At 37.1% G+C, this 24769-nt stretch overlaps 1 protein-coding gene across 1 annotated transcript in view; it reads right to left on the bottom strand.

Moving 5' to 3' along the window:
• The window catches only part of CNTN1 (contactin 1), a 206440-nt gene that overhangs the window by 24518 nt on the left and 157153 nt on the right, over positions 1 to 24769 (bottom strand). Inside the window, exons 16-20 of the mRNA XM_021545291.3 lie at positions 15354 to 15474; positions 12081 to 12239; positions 8736 to 8885; positions 5300 to 5370; positions 1787 to 2021 (exon numbers count right to left, since the gene is read on the bottom strand). Coding sequence (XP_021400966.1) covers positions 1787 to 2021; positions 5300 to 5370; positions 8736 to 8885; positions 12081 to 12239; positions 15354 to 15474 — 736 coding nt within the window. The remainder of the gene's footprint in view (positions 1 to 1786; positions 2022 to 5299; positions 5371 to 8735; positions 8886 to 12080; positions 12240 to 15353; positions 15475 to 24769) is intronic.

Genomic DNA, 24769 nt, shown 5'->3' with positions numbered 1-24769 from the left:
TTCTGATGCCAGGACACAACTCTCTCCTCAAGTTACTCCTTCAGAGTAACTTCCATTACATCTGGAAAAATTCCTTCTAACCTGCCCTGAAGTTCCTGAATTGGATATAGCAGTAGAAAGGGTCACACCTCTGCTGTAGTAGTGATATAGGATATGGGCATAGGATATGGACATAGGCAGTAGTAACGGTCACAGGAACTGTGAGCCCTACTGGTAAGGTTTGTAGTCTTGTGCTTGAAATCAAAAAAGTATGTTCACTGAGCTTCTATTTCTTTTGCAGTCTGTATCTGGGATAATTTATCCACAAATGTTTTTTATCGGGTATCTGGACTTCACTAAAGTCTGTGTCAGAAATTCAGCAGCCACTCAAGTGACCCCTTTATCTGGAAGCTGGAACTACTGCACATTTGCTTTTCCTCTGTCTTTTTGAGCTACTAGGCTCTACCATGTCCCTGAACTTGGAGACCATACAAACACTTGCCACTCCTGGCATGGTCTGGATAATCTTAACATAAACACGTGGGAGCTTATCAGTCAGTTGTCGATAAAGTCTCTGAGGAAGGATGGATACTAAGTTTAATTTGACTGATACTGCTTTCATTACACCATAACTATTTACTAATGCATTTATACAATTGCACAAAAGCCCCCTCTGTGTTGTTGCAGTGGCTGTTGAAGATGATTTGCTAAGGTGTGCTTTCCTGAGAAAAAAGATTAGTATTCTCCTCATCAGCCAGCTTGGTATTGAGGGCTCTTCAGTCTTTTCTCTGTGTGTGGCCGATTTGTGAGCAAAGTTCCCATTAGTGCTAATGGGAACCATGAACATAAATCTTCCATAAAGTACACAGAGTACAGAACAGAATCGGAAGTGTGAGAATGTGGCCCTGTTATCATATTCCTCCTCCTGGCTCTTTGGTCTACATCTGTTGACTTTGTGGAGATTTTACTCTATGGAAAGAAAAATACTAGCAGTTCTTAGGGTTTCTGGCAGAAATTAATAAACTGCATATTTAAGAAAAGGCTTGAGTGATGATAATGCAATTAAAGAAGTTGTATATATTTCTTGTGATTTAAGGTAAACTTTCTTCCAGTACTTTCTCTCTTCTGCTAAGTTTATGTCATTTAAACTTCAATCCTAAAGATCACAGCATGTGAAACAATTACAGTAAGAATTAAGAAAAAATATTTTAATAGAATGTGAAGGATGTTTCTATTAAATTACTCACTTAATAGCTCTAACATGCAAACCAGAATAAAGAATGCATCAGGGATAATTTAAATGAAACTCTAAACATGCTGGAAATGTAACTAGATACAATTGAACTATCATTCCTTCACAATTTTGGGCTTAATTCTGATACTGATTTACTAAAATACTAGGCTTTAGTGTGGTCTGTAAAGAAGAAAAAAATTAAGCCTATGTCAAATACATGTATTAAGATCACAGAGACATTGCTGAATAAAGATCTAAATGTTTGAGGCAACTGCTGTGTAGGGAAGATTTTTTTTAATATATTTTAAAATCTTTTAACAGGCTGTATGAAGAACCTTGCATTTTGCTGTGTATTGCTTATCACCAGCAAGCACAGCCAAGTGCTCTGCATCACACAGAAGGCAGAAAGTGGAAGTTGTTTGTTCAGAACAAGAGTTTTGTGCAATAAATACACGCCCTTCCTGCTGAAGATGTATCCTGCTATACAAATCAGTGTCAAGGACCAAGTTCTACTGCTGTTGGTAGTGCTGATCTGGACCCACAGTGTAAAACTCATTTGGAACATTTACTCACCATCTTGTGCTGAATAAATGACAGCAGTGAGACTGAATGGCCCATCCCCTTTGTTGTTAAAAGCTTTCACTTTTACTTGATACTGAGTTGAAGGTGGCATTGATTCATCCTTGTGGACATATCGGCCAATCTCAGGATTAGTAACTGTAACTCTTCTCCATTCTTTCTCACCAAATGGCTTGAATGCCACTATATAACCAAAGTTATTGCCATAGTGGTATTCTCTTGACAAAGGCTGTAGAAAAAAAACACATTAATTTTTTTGGTAAACAGCTAGGTCTAGAATGAAATACAAATAATGCAGAAAGCATCGATACGTATATTGTAAAAACACTGAACTCCATTTCATCCTGGTTTCCTTCAAAGGCTTGCTTCCACCCCCTTTAAAATAGGCCCTCTTAGATCTGCAGTATTAGTATATTTGCTAGGAAAACATTTTAAGAACTTTTTCCCTCATTTGAACTCAGTGCAACACACAGCATGTTACCTCCCACAGCAAGAAACCAAGAATAATTGTGTAATAAAATAGCTGTAGTTAGCAAAAAAAGACCTAAGGAATGAGGCACAGCAGATATGTAATACAGACATATTATACCAGTATGTATATGTGTAGATAGATATTCTTGCAAAAGAACCACAGTGAAGAGAAATACTATATGGTTGGCCCAAACTGCATTCATTAACTGAAAGTTTGTCACCTAGGAAGCTGGCAGAGCTGATAACAAAAAATGGACACATTCAAAGAATGACTCATCCTACCAATTTCCACTGATGATGGAAGGGATTAAGATGCTGCTTTAGACTACCTAGCTTCTAACAAGTAAATCTTTTAATGAAATGACTCCCACTTTGAGTACAGGCATTTAAGGTACCTATCCAAAGTATTTCTTAAAACTATAGCTAATCTCCTATACCTAGGAATACTGGAAAATACAAAATTAAGGAAGACAATCTTCCATAATGGACTTTTCTTCTTTTACCAATGCTCTACATTCAGTGATTCCCTTCTCTGTCCGTGGAGCTTTTACCACAACTATTAGATGCTGCACCCAACCAGCCAAAATCACACCATTCATCTGTGCATCACGAAGTTGACCAGAAGCGTCCTTTGAAAATAAGCTTTTTGCATTACCTTTTTCCCTAATGGAAACCTCAGAGAGATGAAATAGCTTATCTTGAGGCAAAGGTCTTGGAGCAGTGACACAGAGAGTAATTATTTTCTTTAGGTGTTTGCCCACTACTACAGCACTTCAACCAACATGTGTGGAGATATTCTGAGCAAGGTTTTCTGAAACTTCTGTGTAGCTGGTCTTCTGAATCTATCACTGTAACTAGCTGCTTAAAATAAACTAGAATTTGATCTCATATGCCAAAGTAAGCAGACTGGATGAGGCCCTAGCCTCAGAATGATTTTCAGCCAGAGCAAACTTTAGAAAGCCAGGAATGGCACATAAAAATTATATTCTGAAAGGTTTTATATGAAATGTGAAAGCAGCTTTCCCTCCAATGGCTGCACATAATAAGTAGGTATAAGTAGCTGAATAGTTTGTAGAATCCACCGAAAACTTTAAAGAAGAAAATTGGAGAGGGAAACACAAATGGGGAAAAATGAGGAAGAATGGGCATGCCACTCCTAGCTCTCCTTCTCAGTCCCTCTTTCAAAACAAGTCTTAGAAGAGCTTTGATTGCATCTCTGGCTGGCTCATTCAACCTGGGCTTATGAATCATAGAATAAGCTGAAAAGGGGTTGGCAGCAACATGTGAACCTGCCATACATTTTGTTCTTCTCTTCTTAATTAAGGACTATTTAGAGTAGCATATGCAAATGTCAGCACATTTGGGGGAATCAATATATATTTTTATCTTAGCCTTACAGATAGATATATTGTTGTCTGTCAGACTCCGTGAACCTACAGTCTCTACTTAAGAACTCTTGCTAGACATAGCATAGAAGATTATTGGGAAATAAATACTTGAAGGCATACTTAATTTATCTTACTAAAGGAGTTACTCAAAACAGCTGTGAAAAGCATAACATTAGGTAAGAGAAATAATGAGAATATAAATCTGCCTTGGTGCATAGGAAATACTAAAGCAGTCTTGTACTTCTGGTCTTGCATTAGTCACTATTCTCCTGATTATATTTTCTTTGTTTAGTTTGGTCACAGCTAAGTCATCACTGTATTGGAAATGCCATGAGTACCAGTCTTTACATACAATGCGAGAAGCATTCAGTAGTTTGTTAGAGCTTTTAGAAGAAAAGCTTGTGAAGTAAAATAATCTAAGTCTTCTGCAGCTGTTCATTCCATGTGTTCTTTTGCTCTTAAAAAATAAACAGACCAGAATTAAGCCAATAAGGACATATTTACTTCCTAACCTATTATTAGGGGAACTAAGATATAGCCTTTCCAATATATTGTAGAAAAACTGTGGACCTGCTTTTTCAGAAACTTATCTTCACTTAACAGTTAAAATCCTTAAGAAAACGGAATAAATATTTTGTACTCAGTTAAGAAACAAAAAAATCTGAAAACCCCAAAACAAAATCCAGACAGGAAAGCACAAATCTGATAACTCAAAGATATGGCTGGCTACTTCTATCATACTTGAGAACATCCACAGATATATGATCAGTCCTAAGTACAAAAAGAAGGAAATATGTATATGGATTAAAATCTGTGTATTCATAAGGAGACTCCCTATACAATAGTAAATGCAATTGGAATTATGACATCTTTTCATTACTTCTCTCAAGAAAAAGCACTCTCCCCAGGGGCAATTCAGCTGCTACATATGAAACAGCTATTTCGCAAAAGACACAAATGGCATAATGTGCCTTATATATCTCATAGCCCTACAACAGTGAACAGAGAGGTCAACAGAAAACAAACTTGGTAATTTTTTCAAGCATAACACAACCATCTTTCTTTGCCACAGGTAATGCTTCTGTAACTCTTTTTCCAGGATACTGATAGGCTCTGACATGAATACAACAATCTTTTTTTTTTTTAATTTCTTCTCGCTAGCTTCCCCAAATACCCTGCAGTAGATTTCAGTTCTCTCTTTCATGCTACTTTTCTCTGTGCAACTTTGTTTATAAATCCTTATTCTCTCCTGTGTTGTGATTTGCTTTCCTCTTACTTTGGTGTATCTTTTCACTTCTTGCTTTACCTATATCCACAGTTTAGACAAGTTTTCAAAACCATTGCTTCAATAGAAGAATGAAGACTGCTTTTAACAATGCATTATCATAGTCAGTATGCGTTTCAATCTCTTTGTTTCAGAATGTTTTAGATGATATTTTAGAAACATCCAACACATAAACCTCTAAGTTACACTCATCCTCATTCCTTTTCAAGTACTTCTTCATGAGAAAAGTCTGAAAAAATATATATTATATACAAATCCTGTTCTCACAAGACCCAGAGACAAACCATTCACAGGTCTCAAGAGGAGCAAGATCAGATACAAAATAGTACAGGTTTCATGTCACCTTGCATGCACAATATTTACCATCCATGTTATTGTCAGCTCTCGATTGCTTCCACCCCCTCCTCCAACATCAGAAGGAGCCACATTAGGAGCTAGAGAAACAGAAGAGACAAGAAAAATTACTACAAAGCATGCAGCAGAAAGCTGCAAGGCCAATGAGTACACGTGGCACGCACAATTAAAGTAATGATGGTGTGCAATCTGCCAAGACTAATGTACAGCTACTGCTTCAGGAAATGTGCCAGCTGTACCCATAGCCAGCAATCATTCTTCCTTCTCCCTGTATTATCTACAAATATTTAATTGAATATTCAGGAATGGAAAATTTCTTCTAAGTCTTAAGAGACATACATTGTGTATTGCTCTTGTGCTTTCTCAGGTGCTGGTATGCCAAGGACTCAAGCACCATGGACTTGGCACGTGTAATTACCTCAACACACTGTGATCAGTTACTCCTGCTTCAATGGATTTACTTGCCATGTGTAAGGTTAAATCTATAGGTCTATCTTTGAAGCCCTGGCAGCCTAATTGTGTTCTAGATTAGTGGCACATGTCTTCTTGATAGTCCTGACCAGGATGGGTAGATGCACCTAAGCAAAACTGGCATAGCATTATCATTTACTAATTGCATTTTACACTGATATTCTCTGTAATTGAAATATGATCTGTTGATCTGTCATTAGTGCACAGCTGGGTGGTAAAGCAGGATACTTTCAAGGACTCCATTATAAATCATTCCTATATTGTCACTTCTCTCAGGCTCTTTGCACTGAGTGCAATGATTCTGTTGTTATCCTCTATGGTGTTTGTGTATTTATCTGCTGTCACTCAATATGGACATACAATGTACCACTGAAAATTTAGGATATGATAGCTTTCCTACAGGGCATTAATTATGCCTCAGATGTGCATGCATGAGCTACATGCTCTACCTAAATTAATGTGATCTTTGTGTAAAAAAATTCTGATAGGATCAGGCATTTTCTCCACTACTCAGTGAAAGCCATAAGTCATAGTGCTCAAGCACAATATAAGTAAGATGTTTGCTGAGGCCTTCTCTGAGGGTCAGCTGAAAAGGAACACAAAGCAGAGCAGAACTAATGTTTTCAGACAGGATAAAAATATGTAAAAAAAAATTTGAAATTGAAATCAGCATTCAGTGCATAGTTTGCATTATTTATTTCTGTCCTTTCTGAAAACAAATTAATGGAGATCAAAACTAAACATACATATGACAATTTGAGAGAAGGCTAGAGTTTGTTACTTGACCTTGTAGTCACACTATCTATTATATATAGCTTTAGAGCTATGTTAGAAGCAGAGGTTTGCTAGAATGTTTAAGTAGTCAAAGAAAATAGATAGACGGGCTGCCAAAGAACTGAAGAAACTTGAACGTTTAAAGTCTAACAAGTCATTATTTTCAAAAGTATCTTCCTCATTCTCTCAACCACTAAACCCAGGCTTCTCTCTTTGTTAAGACCAGGTAACTAACTTAGACAACTATACTTAGACAATTACTCTAATGCACCCAGAAGCTAAAATATATCAAACCAGACCTTGATCTATTGAATTTCAAGAAATCGCTGTGAAATATTATCGATGAAGCAAACTGTTTCATTAAAAATAAAATTAAAAAAAATGCACACAGTCTTAGCATGCTAATAAGTTACTGAAATTAGTTATCTACCTGAAGAGACACTTTAAAATTGAAAAATATGCTGACAACTTCTAAATGTAACAGACATTATTTGTCACTCACATAGTACAACAAAGAGACAGCACTGTTTGTTGCTGTTTAACACAGAAAATGTTAATAACTACAATATGTGAACATATATAGCTTCTATAGTACCCTTGACATTGACAGTGCAACCTAAATCCTACTGTTTCTTATAAAAAATTCCAGCTCCTGGCAGAAAACACACTTGGTTGCAGAAGTTAATCTGTAAACTGTAAATTATTTATACCCTATTTTGCCATGACAAGAAGTTCTGACTGATACCTAAAAGACTATACTACCATTTTGCACAATTTGCCAAAAACTGTTGCACGGTCTGCCAGAGCATGGGGCTGTGCCTGGGGAATCAGACAACAGACTAAATAGACCACTTCTTGCAAAAGAGGCACATCCAACTACAAAACTGGAAAGTATGGCATTTTTGGGGAGGCTACAAAATGCCATGAACGTGGCCCACTGCAAACTGCAGGACACTACCCCTATTCCCCATTCCCTACTATGCCTATTCCATGATTTCTCTCCTTATCTGTGTCTTTTCTAACATTTTTAAAATGTCTATTGCACACCAGATTTCTCCTGTACATTCTTGGTCCTTCAAAGTCATAAAACATATGATGCTAGTAGTCAACTTTTTGGGCTGGGATTATCTTTTACTTTAGTATTAAAGTTCTGTGGCTTTTCCTTCCCTATCCAAAATAATTTAACCTATTTCTTTTCTTTCTCCCCAAGCAACAAAATTTTAATGGACCAAATTTGTCTTTAATGAATGTTTTGAAATTTACAATGCAAATACATTTTAGTTTTAAAATATTATCTAATGAAAATTATGACCTAGCAGGTGTAATTGCAGAAGTTGTTTTCCACAATTCGGTTTTTTATTTTTAGTTTCAAAACTCAAGATATGGGAAACAATTGTAAAGAAATTGTAAAAAAGACTGCAAGTGGATACTACTCAGTGGTATACAGGCTTTGTTGGACACAGTCTTTGTGCAGTGATCCATTACCCCCTAGAACACTGATGTTATCTCCTCTGTACAGTCAAACTAGAATGTATTCTCTGAAACAGTAGCACCTAAGTCCTCATTTTGAAGAATTCATTATAAAAAGAATGTGCCTGAGCCTGAAGAATATCCTTAAATAAGTTCTGAGCTATTAACACTGAGCAACCAGACTGATTAGAGAGTAATTTGTGTTGGAAAATGTCACATATGTGACATGACATAAGAAGACACCAAACCAAACTTGCAGTCACAGAAAACTGGCATTATCCAGTAGAACACATACCCTTGTCATGCATGTTTTAGTTAGAATACAAACCAAATAGTAAATGGCCATTTTCCTTGTTAAATACATGCATGTTTTTTCCAAAGTCCTGAACCACAGTCCCAAACGTGCATGCACTCATACACAGCCTGGCTGACAGATACAGTGGGAGATCTCTGAAAGATGCAGTATGATTCTGTTTCAGCAATGCAGACAGATTTGCCATATTGCTAAGTTTTTTTTTTTCGGTCTACTTTGATGCTATCACATCTTTGTAGTTTGGTACTTGCTTACTACAATCTGTAGTAGTGGGTGCCTGAAAATTTATTCTCTGCATACTGGATCTTATAAATTGCATTTTTTTAAAGTAAAACCTAAAATTACCAAACAGGTGAACAAAAATGCAAAAATTAAGAAACACATTTTAAAAAACCCTGACATGTTCAGTTTACGTACGAGCGCCTTCGGTTCTAATCCTTGGTGATGGCATACTGGGCTCTCCTGTCCCCAGAGTGTTTGTTGCTATTATCCGAAATTCATATTCCATCCATGGAATTAAATCGATCACTGTAGCAGATTCCATATTTCCTTCAATATCTGATGGGTCTAAAAAAAAAAGATTAAATGCTTTAGAAAACAGCATTTTACACTTAGGTCAGCAACAGTTTTGTTGATTGTGACAAAACTTGCACTATTCTGCAACCACACATAGAAAACTAAAGCAAATTTGACACTGTACATTGGGAATATCACGTTTTACAAGGAGTACCCACAGCAGTGACTGGGAATTTGGAAACTATGACACTATATTGAATAAACCCATACTGACATGCAAGTTTTAACTGGGTGTGAACCAGTACATGTAGTTATGATATTTCCTTACTAATTACATATTGTAGCTGAGGAATTTCATTTTACCTACAGACAAATGATAAATTCATAATTCATAAACAGTAAAATAAAAATGCATCACATGGACAGACAAGGGCTAGACATGTAGGGTTCAATCAATTGATGAAGAGTGGTTTATAAAATGTGGTCCTAATTTGGGGCACCTAATTAGTGAGCATGTTATAATTTACTATGTGGTTCCAATCAAGAAATGTAAATATTATTGCAATTCATGCAAAAAGACTTGCAGTTGTCTTAAGGATGAGCTTCTTTATCATAAATAAAATGAGTAACTCATGACTGTCTACAATTCACAGACAATAGGTGTTGCTTCTATAGCTGTCTGCAGCTATGTAAAGACAGAGGATTTTCATTCATATATAAACAAGAGTTGTTTGTCAAATTAGAGTCTTGTGTTCAGAGGAAGATGAGAACTGAGATATTCTGCACTGGAAAGGCAGCTGATTTGGAATTGAAATATAAATGCAATGCCTACAAAAACACAGGCAACAACAGTGTAAGCACTAGCTGGTGACACCACTTCCCTCTTCCTAATGATCATTATATGTCATTCCAAAGTGAGGTCTTGAAGGAGAAAGGAACACACTTTCCATTTTTCTTTCCACCTCACCACCACCCTCCCTCATCCTTACTCAAATTATTTTTCTATCTTGTCAGGAAAGCTAATGCAAACCTCTCATGTCATCCAAGTTTTGGTATAAATTTAACATTCTCTCAATGTCTTTCCTGGGCTATCTGATCTCTTAATTTAATTTTACTGTCCCACAGATTCCCAGAACTATTATGAACACTTGGCACAACGAGAAACTGATCCCCTTAACTGGAAAGAGCAACATAAATGTAAACAACTTATTACATAATCCATTCAGACATATTTCCATTCTGTGAAGTAGAATACACTTTCACAAAACACACTCAGTATTATGAATGATTTGGTTGGGGAAATAATGTTAGTAGTAATAATAACAGTATTTCCAAAAGGCAATGCCAAAGTTTCTTGTTTCACACTTTGAAAATTAGCAGCATTAACTGATGGTGACAGATCAATTTGGACTGTTCATTATGCTTCATTAATCTGAAAGTTAATGCTGAATCAAAATGGGAGCAGCTGAGCAATTAGGTAAAAGCTTGCAGTGATGCCAGTGATGGTTACTAGGATGATTTTACCTATTTTGAGGGAATTATCTATTTAACAAAATTCCTAAGTGTGGTTCAAATGGAAAAGTAATGATTTTGAAAACACCAGAATAATTGCTTTCAACTTTTCAGAAATTAATAATGTATATCTTTTGTGTTAGCATCTTTAAAAAGGAATTCAACAATCTAGATTTCTCCCTATTCCACCCAAGATGTAAATCCCACTTACTATTCTTTAGGGTAAGATTCAAAAGTCTGACTGCATGTCTCAAAGACTATCTCAGTAATTCTGAGAAGCAGAGAACTTCAGAGGTGCAGAGAAGTTCATCCCACCATGCCTATAACACTGCAAGTATGGAATCTTCCCGAGAAGTGAGAAGAGTGGTTTCAAGGCCCTGCTCTCAGTCAGACAGAATGAAACTCTGAAACCAACACTTATGTTAACTCTTACACCTCTATTTCCAGTTCCAGTAATGCACAGCACAAACAAAACAGGATCAATTGCCACCTGAAATTGTTCACATTTCCTTATTTTCTTTAATTGAAAAGTACAGAATGAATAAGAAATAAAATTTACTTATCCAGAGAAAAGCAGAGGCTAGTCTAAAAGGATACTCCCTCCTGCATGTATTTTTACTGAAACAAATAATCAGTTATTTGAACATCTCTAACTTCTACATTAATTTTTTTTTTTAAAGTTCAAAGAAATCTATTCTACAGAAGCCATTAAGCAAGATAAAAGAGATAAGAAGAGGCTGGGGAAAATTCTGGGTTTATTTTCCAAGCTCTTTGACATAAAAAATATCAGTGCTGGCTGATGGAGGCAATCATATTCAAGTGAACTTCATATACCATATAGTCTGAAAGAAAAATATGATCTAAGGCAGAAGGTCTATTATATCTAACTTTTTACTCTAAAAAAGTAATAAATTTTCAGTTCAATATGTCAGTCTGTTTCTTACATGTCTGTAGTTTCAAGTGGAAATTTAAATGGAAGACAATCACAGAAACTATTACTATTCTTAGTATTTAGAAATGCTGAGTATGGAATAACTTAATTCCTCAGGAAAGCACTTAAGTTATAATTTATAAGGTTGGGATAATGAAACATTGATAGGAAAATTCTGTATAGCTTGTGACAATGCTATCCTTCATAAAGCATTCAGATATACTAGTAGCTTAAAAATATTTTAAAATGTATGCTTTTTATGTTAAATCCTGCAAAAAAAAAAATACATTAGTATGTCTTGTGCTCAGGTAGGTTCTTCTATAACTCAAATTTTGTGGCACTATGATGACATCCAGTGGTTAGGAGGATAATTTTAGCTATGTTTTCTCTAGGGGTGCCAGTTTTAATGCAACTGGAATTTAGTCTGCTCCCAGGGAAAAGCAAACAATTTTAACCAGCTTTCTCCATAACAAATACAGAAACAATGACATCCACTTTTCATCTAAATTAACCTATAAATACATTTTTATGACTCCAGTAGTTGATGTTGAATGTTTTAGGCAACAAGGAAAGAGGCAAAAAAGCAGGTATCAACTCTGGCTGGTTCTTTTCTGTATTTCTTGAGATTCAGTTCAGGCTCTCTAAATGCTGGGAACAGAACTGCTGACAGGACAGTAAACCTGCAGCCATCATCAATAGCATCCCTGGTTTCCTTCTACTGTGATGACTTTCTGATTAGTCAAACTTTCTAACAATCATACTTTAAAACTTACTGTCTTTATTTCTTCTGGCATTACTCTTACCTGTTTTGGCATCTTTCCACTCTTCAGATAGAAAGGTTTTTGACTGGATAGTGTATTTGGAAATAGGACTATGATTGTCTGTTCCACGACTCCAGGTAAGTGCTACAGCGGTGTCTCTGATTTCTTCTACTCTTATACCTCCAGGGGGGCCTGGAGGACCTGGGAAAAGAGAAAAAAAAAAAAAAAAAAAAAAAAAAAAAAAAAAAAAAAAGATAGTACAATTAACAAATTAAATAGGCTGAAAATATTAAAGTTCATCAACTTTTAATACTCTATGGAATGATTCAGAGGACAGAGGCTCTTGCATTTTATAAATACAAAAACTTCCATGATTCCTGCCTAATCAATATTGAGATAATTTTAAGTGAAAAGATAATACTTTGAAAATGTTGCTGCTCTTTTTACCAAACAAACTGAACTCAGGAAAAATCCGAAAATCTTCTCCTTCTCAAATTCCACCTAACACTGACCTTATTGGGGGCCCACCTTTAACCTACACTTCTGCTTGTGCTGTATAGGCCCTGGCTGCAAGTTATGTGGAAAACCCTGTGACTTATTTTGGAGAAAAATCATACCGTAAGAGATTTCTATAGATCTCTTCCCATTTTTGTTGGCCTTCATATTACCCCAATGTGGTAAGCCCCTCATCAGGTTCCAAGCTCACAAAATTCTGGTTTTGTTATTGTGCTTCTCTTTTATATGATACACAGTTATCTGATACATATTAACTGTTGTGTAAAAACAGATACATTAGGACTACTGAGATGTATTTTCTGCTTCAACATTCAGAGATAATAAAATGCCAACATGATTCAGATAATTATCCAACAACCTGATTGAACAAGTCCCAGAGAATATTAAAAACCCCAACAATACCATAATATATTTCTCTGTACTATTTACAGAGAAACCACAGAGAATCAAAACAAAACAACATAAAAGAATGGAAGGAGATTTCTACATCAAATCTAAACACACATGCCAAATGCATTTTCAGCTTCTCTTAAGCCCTTTACTTTCTCCATACAGTTGAGCCAAAAGACTCAAATGAAATTAACTGAAACAAAAACATATATTAACATACGTTGTTGTTCCTTGGTTTCAATGAATATAACCTTCAAGCAAGCAATTTCATTCCTTGGATCTCCCTTTCAAGGTAAGGACTAAATACCTCACTGCACATGGAAACAGCTTCTTAGTCTTCACAAGGATGCAGGAAGTAGAAATTGTTAAGAGCTGACTTTTAAGATGAGGGTTGTTGGTTAACTTCCCACCTTGGTAACATGGGTATTTCCTATCCCAGCTCAAAGGAAACACACAGGTAAGGTCTGATGAGAGACCCCTTCTCCTGCAAGACTGTTTACTTCAGAAGCACTCAGGCTGAAAGGTATAGAAAGGTTCATCAGTCCCAACAACTTTCCTTCTTTCTTCAAAAGATACCTCTTACAGCTTCTCACCTCACCATCAGCTTCTGAAAATGGCATGTCTCAGGAAACACCAAGGGCCACAGGAAAAAGAAAAGGCTCCATAGGAAAGCTGATACTGGACCCACAACTAACCCCAAGGTTGGTAGTTGCTTTAGCAATGGGGCACGGTTCCACTGGGTCCAAGTATAGTGGGCAGAGCCAGGTGCTGATATGGTAGTACCAGGGACAGTCAGCTGGGTGCATCCAGGTGACAAACTGCTGCATATATCCAAGCAGTCCATCCAGGAGGCAGCTACCCACAGCAAAGGCCTGAAGCACATCCAGGAGGCATCCCACATTCCAGAGCTGGAAGCCGGCACGTCGGTAATACCGCCCCAGTGGGGCCGACACAGGGCCACTAAGGTCTGTGGGTGCACGCAGGGGCTGCAGTCTTCAGTGGGCTAACATCACTAGCAATTTAAACAAGATCACATAGAACAATCCATATGAACTGTTAAATTGTTGTGTGGACTGACAAAACATCTTTGTGTGCCAGCAGTGACAGTGGCTATCCTTTACCACTCCACTGATGAGATGCTCTGGAACAGAGCTCTTTGTTTTCATACTCTGCTTTTGCCTCTTCCTTACCAAAGCAGTGAAACTACCATCCCACATTTGTTATATTTCATACTCTTGGCCTGGTAAGATGCTGAGTCTCATACTCACAAAAAAGGCAGTCATAAGTAGAACTGTGTTAATTATATTTAAACCTGAATTTTGAGAACAAAATGAGTGCTAATTTCTTCTACAAAATAGTCTCTGAGAAACACTAATTACTGGGTTGGAAGGGGAATCAAAAGTTTGATAAAGCACCTTGTAGTTTAATTTTTAAAAGGAATTGCTTACATAATACTAAGGCATTGAAAAGATCCTTTGCAGATCTATTCTGTAGTTTTATCACTTACCATATTTGCTTTGACATATTATCCAAAATTGATGATATTTCATGGGCTGCTAATACCCAGCTAAAAATTAAATGCAGAAATATTCAGCTGCACAACAACATGAGATAACAGAAGTACATAACCACGACACTAGCTATACTTCAGCTGCTACACACATCTGTGGTGTGACTCAAATCTGGGGCAAAACACAACAGCAAGGCAACTGAATGTTCAAGCTGTATCAGTTCTGAATTGTCAGCAAAACAGAGCATTAGCACCGAAGAACGTGTTATGCCCACAGGCATAAAAGAGAGCAAAATGCCCAAAGGACATTAACTCATGCTATTAGAACTTCACATTGCAACAGATCTTGTAGGATGCATACTGTATGAGCAAGAACAGCATTTTGAGACTGGAGTAACACTTAACAGACACAAATCAGATAAAAACTGAGTGACAAACATAACCTCAGATGTTTTGGTTTCTGTAATTTGACAGAATCCTTTTAATGTAGGCCTAATATTATATACAATAATTTAATCCATACAGCTTTATGAAAAATGAGAAGTGACTTAGAAATGCATGCAGGAGATACATTGAAATGATCCTGGAAATCTATTTTTAAAAATGAACACTAAATTAAACTACCCAAAATTTCTTTCACATAAGGAAAACACCCATAATCAAAAAATCCTTATTTCTTTTCAGGAAAACACATACTCAGTTAGATCTCTAAATGTCTGCAACCAAATCAGTACCCTGAGTAGACTTTTATGACTTTGCTTATTTATGCACTTCTCATTTTAATTTCTGCCATCTGTTGACGAGAAATTACATATCCTAAACAATCACAAACACTCCTATCTTGGTGTCTTGTCTAGGTGAAAACTAGCCACATTTCTGTATTACCTGGAGCAGCTTACCTCTTACCACAAGGTCAGCTGAAGCTGAGGAGTTGTCCACAATTGTCTGAGCAGTGCACATGTACCTCCCTGCATGCCGCAGCTGAACATTTTTAATCAGCAGCTCACCATTGGATTTAATCTGTCACAAAAACAACACTTAGTGAAACGGGTAAACATCCCTGTGCAGCTATGTGATGCTTGTCTACACATCCCTCCCAACTGACTTACAGAGGTTGTTATTTCGAAAAGGAAACTTCTTACTTAGAGGATGGGTCACCCTCAAACCTAGATCTGATTTATAGAACAGCTGATCAAAGTATCCCGTTTCCTGAGGAGCTGCTGCTCTTTACTGGACATGAAACAATTAGACACCTTAGTGAATTGTTATTAACTAGTCAACATTTCCCTCTTTGAGGCCCATGTCTGAAAACTAAATTGAGCCAAGAATTTGTCCATAAACCACAGTTATATGATTTTTCTGCACCATTAGTTGCTTTTTTTAAACACATTGGCAGGATAGCATGTCATGGAGTCCTACTAACAGAACAGGAATGCTGTTTGGCTCTTCCTGTTTAATCCTATGGCAGTACCTGAGCTTTTACCTCAGAAAGGCTACAAGCACAGCCTAAACAAAGGTGCACCGAGACCTGTCCTGTACTCCTCTATCATCCCTTGCTACTGAGGCCCGTGTCAGGCTGGACATGCTCAACTCTCACTGCTCCTTGGCAAACAGCAGGACCCCAGGGAAGCAATTGACCTTTCAACAAGGCTCATACACTCATCATCCCAGACCCTAATCCTTCCTTAACACTCTTTACCAATGTCAGACTACTGGGAAATACACAGCCATGTTTTCAGATGGGTATGTGGGCCACTGGCTCCCTTTGCCTGTACAGAGAGACAAACAGAATATAGTATTTTCATCCTATGACACTTCTGAGCAACCAGATGTGCACCTGTGAAACAACGAGTGGAACAGAGACCACTATGTGCACCACAGCTATTTCTTAATGAAAAACACGTTTTATGTGAAGATTGTAACTTAAGTGTTAAAAAATAACTCACTTGAGATATTTTGCTTATACATCCTGCATTTTATTACAGAAAAAGATTACTAGGCTAAATCAATGTGCTAATCTTAAAGGGATTTCACTAAAAACCCAAATGTTCTCACCAAAAAACATCTGAACTTCCATGGGAGTAAAAGGGCTACAAAAAATTAATACATGGATTTATAGCACACTGTATCAACAGGGGCAACATTCAGATTTCCTAATTCACTGAGAATTGTTCAAAAATATAACTGAAACACACTCTCCCCCCCCCCAAAAAAAAATCAAATATTGAGATAATTCACTGCAATCCATAGACTTTTACATGCAGGAATGCAAGCAATACAGAAGCAAAAATGGTATGTACAAAAAGAAACTGCAAAAATATTTAGGTAAGAACTAGTGCTATCACCATCATAGATGCTGGGTAACAAAAAAGACCTTTGAGACAATCTTGAATACTATGGGCTGCTTCTCTGAATTCAGAAGAAATGAAATAAAGCTAATGCCATCCAGTTTATGTTTCCTGATTGAAAAGGATGAGAGGAGAAAGTAAGGGTAAATATTTTCCAAATGCTCTGAAACTAGAATGAGAGCTTACATAGTCTATATTTAGGGGAGATTAAAATACCCAGATAACACTACCCTTTTCCCTTCCAGACTCCAGTGAGGATTTTGGTTGCCAGCTTCAATTTCTTTTGGCATAAAATTTCAGCACAAACTGAAATCTGTTAGCAACAATTTTTTTAGGTCCAACATAAGAATTCACATATTTAAGAACTTACTGTGGTAAATAATTGGATGAAAGAAGAATCAAGCACACATGAAAGAAAGAGTGCTTGACTCTGGCTAGCAATACTTCAGCTGACTGCCTTACAGGGTTAGCAAGAATGGCAGGTTACACTGTCTTCTCTCTTTTTGAGTGAAAAAATGCTGCTAGCAAGGATCAAACAGATCTGCTGGAGCAGTGAACAATCCAGTATTGCTGATATATTCCAGATAATTTTTCTCTTAGTTATTATTAAACTATTTCCATGTGGATATATATATTTTCACACTTTTCACTCAAGACAAACATGGCTTTTAATTTGATTTTTCAAAATGCATGCATCCTACAGAGATGAGGAGAGTCTGGGATAGTGTCATTCCCGTGCTCATGCCTCCTCAGTTTACTCATGAGAACTCCAAGAAGACTGCTGTCACAGACAACATCCTTTGAAAATCTGCTGGAATTACTGCATAAGTGAACATTGTCTGGCTGAACACCTGACTAATCACATGTGAGCCCTACAGCAGGCTGAGCAATTCTGGCAACAGCTTCCAGGGAGAAAAATCAGTCAGAGTGTCAGTAGCTCTATGGGAACACAGAAAGCAGCTAGTTGCTCCTCTGTCCTCCAAAAAATTACAATAGGAAGCTGTAAAAAAATCACACACTTTGATATTTCAGCTCCTGTTTTTCATTTGGTTGTTGGTTTTTTGGTGTGTGTTTGTTTGCTTGTTTGTTTGTTTTTAAAATTCTGCTCTTATTTGTTTTGGTTTTAATAAAAAAGACAAACAGTTCCCTATTTGACTGCTGTGTATTGGTTCATTAACACTAAATATCATCCTAGAAAGAACCACAGTGCCTGTGATTCTCTGATAATTACTTGCATTTTTATCTGCAAATAAAATTAAGCAAATGCTGAGCAAAGCAATAAGGTTTAGAAGCAGACTAGAATTCTCATAATCATATTATTACTTCAATAGCAAATTGCAAATTCGTACTGGGGCTAGTATTCATTTCTGTGTTAGCACTTTAATTAAAATAATTTATTGTATTTAATAATGATGTGCCCATATACTTGCTCTAACAATAATTTCCTTTATGGGAACTTGGGTCGTACAGCCTAAATGATGAAAAACAGATGGGAAAATGTAACATAATTTTAAGAATAATAAAAAAATCATAGATATGGTGATGTATCTTGTTTCTTCAGAAGCTGTACTGGAGCAAGGCTTTATGCAGTTGATAATGAAGCTTTCCATACCTCAGAAGAAGCCTAAGTTCTTGGTGGTAAAAGAAGAGCTTACCAAGCAAATTAAGAGCACAGGCATCAGCGAATTCTGTCCACAAATTAGATATGAATGTACTGAATGTTTTCATCCAAAAACCTCAGCTTGGCTATGTTTAAAAATGCCTTCCTTAACTCAGAGAAGACTGAATCATAGACTGGAAATAGTGATAGCAATACTCACAGATATTCCAAGGGTATCTGTGGTTCACCACTCAGTATTTACCAAGTTTCAAGTAAATACTTGCATCATATAAGCCCTATATTTATGATTTAATAGTGATGTCAAAAATAGCATTCTATGACCTATTTCTGATAGTCACTGGTTTTTTTGACCATCACCTTTGCCAGGGCACTAAATTGCTGAAAGCCATCAGAATGTGCCCCTGTACAATTAAGTATCATTTATAGAAATCTAGGGTTTTGACTGAAGACAGTGTCTATCTACTTTTGTTGGGCCCTCGGAGACAATAATGGAACTTCTGTTAATATAAAACTTACATGCACTTTGTAATACAAAAGTTAACTTGGCAGAAATAGAAGAACCTGGTAAGCAGAGACAGTATTTTTTTTTAAATTCAGGTCCTAAAATTAGACATCTGAGCTTCAGCATTGTTTAATACACAGTAGATGTAAAATGGTAAGAGAATCAATAAGAAGTAATCCAGAAGAGATAGGATTCTTGGTGATGAGATCAGTTTGTCCAAAGCTAGAAATAACATTAAAAGTCTTTCTCTACTACCTGTATCTAGAATTATTAACTCTAAATGAGCTCGTGTGAATTGGTTTGATCCTGCCAGAATTAGCAGAGTGGTTGCTAAAACCAGAACAGATAATACAACAGCTGTTGAGGTATGCTAATGTAAATTGATTATAGATATTTTCTTGCTATTGACATCAGAGACATAGGGACAGCACCACCAGTGCAACACTACTGTCTTAATCCTATTCACCTGAGACTTTATTTTGTCTTACAAGCCATAGTTACAGACAAATAAAAAACTCAGCAGGATAATGATGACAGTCATTGCCACTAAAGAATCTTTTCCTTCCGTGAGCTACATTTATATGTAAAGAATATACAGGGTTAATTCTATGCTTCAGATGTGGACCAGGAAGTATTTCCAACAAATGTATTATTATTCTTCTCTGTTCAGCATACCACTGAAAATTCCTGAGGACGCTGTGCTTTGTACCAGCATCCCTTTGGTAATGGCCTTGTTATTTCACTTATAACAGCATAAAAAGCCTAGGCACTTGCTCACTTATGCTCATGGCTTACAGCTTTATGGCTGATGACAAAAATTCACAACACACTACAAACTACATTTCTCTGAGTAGTGTTCACACCTGGCTTTCCTAGCTTCTGCTATCTAACTACAGATGGTACATGAATTTTGGTAGCTTGGTAAGCCTTACAAGCACATAAATGGTAGAGTCAACTGCTTTTATGGAGTATATATTGTGGAGAAGTTGGAAGATCTTCTAAACTATTCTTTGTGCTGTAAGTAGAATAAATTTCCTCAAAGGCTTCTGCCAGAGCAAACTGCTTGTTGGTTTCACCCTCAGCATTATATCTCCTGCTTTCCTTCCCCTCCTTGCTCTTAACCACTGACTCCATCCATCACATTCCATGCTCAGTAGGTTTTTATTAGGCCATTGCCTCTAAATATTACTCCAAACCTACCCAAAATTGGGTAGCTTTGGAATAATATTTAGAGTGACTTTCAGGTCACTCATGTCTAAAACAATATCAAGGCACTGAAAGCAGTGTATTGAGACAGTACATTGAGAGAGACCTGGCACTCTCTTCTATAAAAAAACAGTAAGCAGTTGATTTGGTTGGTCATGCTTCATTAACAATCAGATGCCACCTTAGTATGTTCAAACACTGTACTAAATGAGCTCACTACAACTCTGGCTCTGTTCTAGTCCAAAAATAACCACTTCTTCCTAATCAGTGCATAACTGAGCTTCCCTATTTTGATTTCAACAATAAAGTGACTTGTTATTGGGTGAGGGAAAGGCTGTGGATGTTGTCTGCTGGATTTTAGGAAAGCCTTTGACACCATTTTCCACAGCATTATCCTGGAGAAATTAGTATCCTACGACTTGGATGGGTGGACTGTTTGCTAGGAAAAAAACTAGCTGGATGGCCAGGCCCAGAAAGTAGTGGTGAATGAAACTGCATCCAGCTGGCAGCTGGGCATCAGTGGGGTTCTCCAGGGCTCAGTACTGGAGACAGTTCTGTTTAATGTCTTTACTCACAATCTGAATGAGGGGATCAAGTGCATGCTCAGTGAGTTTGCAGATGACATCAAGTTGGGCAGGAGTGTTGATCTGCTGGAGGGCAGGAAGGCTCTACAGGCTGGATCAATAAGCCAAGGGCAGGTCAATGCCTTGTATGAAGTTAGGACCAGGTGCGGGTCCTACACTTTGGTCACAAGAACCCCAGGCATTGCTACAGGATGTGGGAAGAGTGGCAGGAAAGTGGTCTGGTGGAAAAGAACCTGGAGGTGCTGGTTCACAGCAGATGAAGATGAGCCAGTGTGTGCCCAGGTGACCAAGAAGGCCAATGGCATCCTGGCTGGTATCTGAAAAACTGTGGCCAGCAGGACCAGGGCAGTAATTGTCACTCTGGTGACACTCTGGTGAGAAGGCACTTCAAGTACTGTGTTCAGTTTTGGGTTCCTCACAGCAAGAAAGCCACTGAGGTGCTGGAGCAAGTCCAGAGAAGGGCAATGAGGCTGGTGAAGGGGCAGGAGCATATGCATCATGAGGAGCAGCTGAAGGAACTGGGGCTGCTCAGCCTGGAACAGAGGCAGAGGTGGGACCTTATCACTCTTTACAACTACCTAAAGTAGTGAGGTGGGGATTGGTCTCTTCTCCCAAATAACAAGGAAAAAAATTCTCCATTGAAAAGGTTTTAGGTGTTGGAACAGGCTAGGCTGGGAAGTGGTTGAATTATCAACCCTGGAGGTATTTAGATGTGTAGATGTGGCACTTAGAGATATGGTTTAGAGGTGGACTTCACAGTGCTGGGTTAATAGTTAGACTTGATGTTCTTAAAGGTCTTTTTCATCCTAAACTGTTCTATGATTCTATAATTTTACCTAAATATTTTACTTCAATTCTTCAGTTCTTTTGAACTTTTTATTAATTTTCTGGTCTACACCTGGAGCTAATCTAAACACTCTGCAAGGAGGATTACCAGAGAAAGCAATGAAGAAAAATGGAAATTAAAATCCTTGGACATTTTCTGCTGCAGGTAACAGTGGAATCATGGACTCATAGAATAGTTTGGGTTGGAATACAGATTTAATAGCAATTTATGGAAGTAGGAGCATGCAGTAGAAAAACTTTGTCTATCCATGTTAGCCAACAAATGGCAATTTAAAATAATGTACAAAAACCAGGAAGCTGTAAATCTGTACTCCTCTAATATGACTTTTATAATTCAATTTGTTCTTTGTTTATAAAACCATCAGTTTTGAAGAAACAAAGTGCTTTGATAAACACTTTCTCCAATCTATAATTCATCTCACCACTTTCAGAAATCTGAAGTGTGAATTTTGGTATCTGGACTTTTAAAAATAAATAAAGAAACAGGTTCTTCCATTTGTGTTGCACTTAAATGAAAAATACCCGTCTGGCTGTGTATGTCCAGAATATTATAAGTATCATCCTAGAACACTGTAAAGCTTTCTGTACTTCAAAGAGAGATAAAGTCAGAGAAATAATATTTACATAAGAAAAAAGCAAGCTTTTCAGTATTCAGAGCTACACTACTACAGGTTAACCACAAGAGACCTGCAGAGATAGAGAGATGGTTATGCACAGACACCTTGGATTCAGAAGCTTCTTCAAAGCTGAATAGAGCCCAAGCTATGGGTCCTGCAAGATCTATGCTGAATGTGTTTTTCTGCCTTTGTGCAATGTCCCTGCACATATGAACACTAGGGAGAACGCTTCAAACTCAGAATTCACACTTCAGAGTCAATGTGGATTCAGCAGGTTTTGCTTCCTGCTCTGTAGTACTCATGACACTGAGGTGTGTCAGCATCATCTTGAGAAATGCCCCTTCATATGAGCAAATGTGAGGAGGTAGCAAGTCAGTTGTCTCTGTGACAAAATTAATCACCTGGCTTTCCATAACTTACTCTTTCTTTGAATACTTAAAGAAAATAGCTATTAGCAAGCAGGTCAACTTCCTGAACACTTGTACAGCAATTCAATTTAACTTATTAAAGATAAAATGGTGATAAAAATATCAGCGTTTCAGGGTCACTGATTTGAAGATTCCATTTGACTCTTTGGAAGCTAACCAATTCTTTTTTTTTTCTTTCTCCCCACCCTGCCCTTTACATACTGCTGTCATAGGAAATGAAAACAGAACTGAGAAATGTCCTTTTGAGAAATTAATTTTAGAATTAATGTAATGCAAATTAGCTTTGCCTTCAGCAATGATGGAGAGACCAAAGCTTGCATTTATAAGAATTATGCAGGTGTTTGCCTGTATTTAATTAGCATTTCACTATGTCTATATGACAATAATAATAGTATTATTTTGATAACTCAAATAATGTGGATCTATCAAGTTTCAGCAACTTGATCTGCAGTTTCATAAATGAATAGCAATATTATCAGAGGGACAGATGAGGATCCTTCATCAACAGGAAATTATACACACGCTTCATATACCCAGAAATCTTAATATTCACAGTGGAATATATTTTTCTTTTGTGTTTGTGAAGTGCTGGTGAGCATGTTTCAAGCTCAGCAGCTCGGGCTGCTGCTGTCATGTGTCAACCAGCTCACCCTTTACATCCAAGAGAGCCTGAGCAAACCTGCCACCCAGTGACTTCAGCTCAGAATTGCCAGGGAGAGGAATCTGGCAGGAGAAAAGAGAAAATCCCTTTACTTGCCCAGGAAGGAGAAAAACCCTTAATGCAACAATGCAATAACAAATGAATGGATGAGAAATATAAAAACTGCATATTGGTCTTCACTGCATCCTACATAAACCATTGGATTTTCTGAATTTGTTAAACATTTCTGCATTTGTTATTGCTTATGCACTGAACCACCTAATACCCACAAATGAAGACTTCAAATTCAATCCTACTGTCTCCTCTGCCCCAGATAAAGACCAAGGTATCTGTGGAAGAGTAAAAAAGACTATTTGCACTTGCTTTGCATTTGAAAGCCCAGAATTAAGGCTTTAAGGAATGCAAAACAAGAAGATGCCTCTGCTAAAAGAATGTCTATCAGTTTTGACAGATCAAATGCAAAACAAACTAAGAAATATTCTTCAGGAGGAAGGATATCCTTCAGGGTATCCTGAAGTAAATTTATTGATATTTAGATCTAAACTACTTAAAGGTCTAACTGAATTAAGAGTTCTTCATCTTCTTTTGAATCCTGTCAAGTAGCCATCCCTATAGCTATTGAAAAAGGAAACATTCCAGCACAAGATTCAACACACACCTGAAGAGAAGCACCTCTTTCTCTCCCTCTGCAGACCACAGAAAGTTTGCAGAGAGCAAGGTAATCTAGGAAAGTTAGGGCAATTTGGTTTTGGAATTAAGCACTTCAATAAAGGGTCTAAAATACTGCGGAGATAATCTGAAATTGAGATCAGGAGTCCAGGACCACTGGCTCTCTTGAAGATGAAACAGGTAGCTGGGAACTAAATAGTGTCAATCTTCTAAGAGAATTACACATTTTCTGAGGGCCTTATTTTGTCCCATATTTGTCAACTTGAAATGCTTTGCTAGAAAGTGCCCTAAAAGCAGGAGTAAATTTCAGAATTAATTTCCCCTAAAAGAAAAAAAAAAAAAATCCAGTTTACTTCTATTTATTTAGTGGAAAGCCCAAATGTATCAGTGAAATAAAACTTTTTGTTTAACATGTTCAACACACAACCTACAGATGGAGAAAGCTCAGATTCTTTTCTCTTGCACAGCAAACTGTTCTGATAAAGCCATTTTTACTGTCCTTCCACATCAAAGTAACAGATTCATCAACACTTTCAGTCTGCATTTCTGTTCTATGGAACAAATTTCTTTGTGTGACATCTGTCAGGTAGCTAAAGGCAATCAATTAAATAAAATATAACACAGAGTGATTTTATTTGGTCTTTTACAAGAAGTAACTTTACTGGGGCTCTACTCTTTAAGCTCTTATTTTGCCTGACACTCAGACTCATTCCAGTCTTTATCTAAGGACAAACTAATGCAATTTCGAGGCAATTCAAGCTTTTTCAAGGTATTCCTATGTATTAATTATTCTACCAGAGTGTAAATATAGACCTATCAAAATTGTGACTTAA

Source organism: Lonchura striata, chromosome 5 (assembly GCF_046129695.1).
Source record: "Lonchura striata isolate bLonStr1 chromosome 5, bLonStr1.mat, whole genome shotgun sequence".
NCBI lineage: Eukaryota > Metazoa > Chordata > Aves > Passeriformes > Estrildidae > Lonchura > Lonchura striata.
This window is presented reverse-complemented; position numbering and strand designations above follow the sequence as displayed.